This window comes from Acanthisitta chloris, unplaced genomic scaffold (assembly GCF_000695815.1).
Source record: "Acanthisitta chloris isolate BGI_N310 unplaced genomic scaffold, ASM69581v1 scaffold18243, whole genome shotgun sequence".
In the NCBI taxonomy this organism is placed as follows: domain Eukaryota; kingdom Metazoa; phylum Chordata; class Aves; order Passeriformes; family Acanthisittidae; genus Acanthisitta; species Acanthisitta chloris.
This window is the reverse complement of record NW_008663445.1, coordinates 8129-9298: the sequence shown is the minus strand read 5'-3', so window position 1 is coordinate 9298 and position 1170 is coordinate 8129. Positions and strand designations below refer to the sequence as shown.

Genomic DNA, 1170 nt, shown 5'->3' with positions numbered 1-1170 from the left:
CACTTTGGGACACTTTGGGGAACTTTGTGGACTCTTTGGGGCATTTGGGGGCACTTTGGGGGCACTTTGGGGACACTTTGGGGCACTTTGGGACACTTTGGGGAACTTTGTGGACTCTTTGGGGCATTTGGGGGCACTTTGGGGGCACTTTGGGGACACTTTGGGGCACTTTGGGACACTTTGGGGAACTTTGTGGACTCTTTGGGGCATTTGGGGGCACTTTGGGGGCACTTTGGGGACTTTTTGGGGAACTTTGGGGAACCTTTGGGGCACTTTGGGGAACTTAGGGGAACTTTGGGGGCACTTGGAGGCACTTTGGGGCACTTTGGGAACTCTTTGGAGCACTTTGGGGGCACATTGTGGACTCTTTGGGGGCACTTTGGGGACTTTTTGGGGAACTTTGGGGAATCTTTGGGAAACTTTGGAGGCACTTTGGGGACTCTTTGGAGCACTTTGGGGCACTTTGAGGGCACTTTGGGGGCACTTTAGGGCATTTGGGGACACTTTGGGGCACTTTGTGGCACTTTGTGGGCACTTTGTGGAACTTTGGGGACACTTTGGGGCACTTTGGGGCACTTGGGGGCACTTTGGGGGCACTTTGGGGGCACTTTGGGGAACTTGAGGGCACTTTGAGGGCACTTTGGGGCACTTTGGGGAACTTTGGGGAATCTCTGGGACACTTTGTGGCACTTTGGGGACTCTTTAGGGCACTTTGGGGACTCTTTGGGGGCACTTTGAGGGCACTTTGGGACACTTTGGGGCACTTTGGGGCACTTCGTGGCACTTTGAGGGCACTTTGAGGGCACTTTGTGGCACTTTGTGGACTCTTTGTGGCACTTTGTGGACTCTTTGTGGCACTTTGTGGCACTTTGTGGACACTTTGGGGCACTTTGGGCGCACTTTGGGGCACTTTGGGGAAACTTTGGGGAATTTTGGGGGCACTTTGGGGAATTTTGGGGCACTTTGGGGGCACTTTGGGGGCACTTTCAGCCTTGGCTTCATTTTACTAAACCGAATTTTCCTTTGCGGGTGACAACTCGATCCCTTTGTCAGAGAGGAGTAGGATATTAGCAGCATCTTCCCTCCCAGGAAGGATTTTTTTGGGAATTAGTGCACCCCCAAACCCAGCGAAATTTCCTCTCCTAAAGTGTGTGGGAGAGGAAAACAGGA

At 53.1% G+C, this 1170-nt stretch overlaps 1 protein-coding gene across 1 annotated transcript; it reads right to left on the bottom strand.

The window, feature by feature from the left end:
- Positions 1–524: 524 nt before the first annotated feature.
- On the bottom strand, positions 525–671 carry LOC103798727 (the record flags this gene model as incomplete). Its single annotated transcript, XM_009071006.1, has 1 exon — positions 525–671. A coding segment is annotated over one exon (147 nt), but the record flags the coding sequence as incomplete, so codon positions are not given.
- Positions 672–1170: the final 499 nt, after the last annotated feature.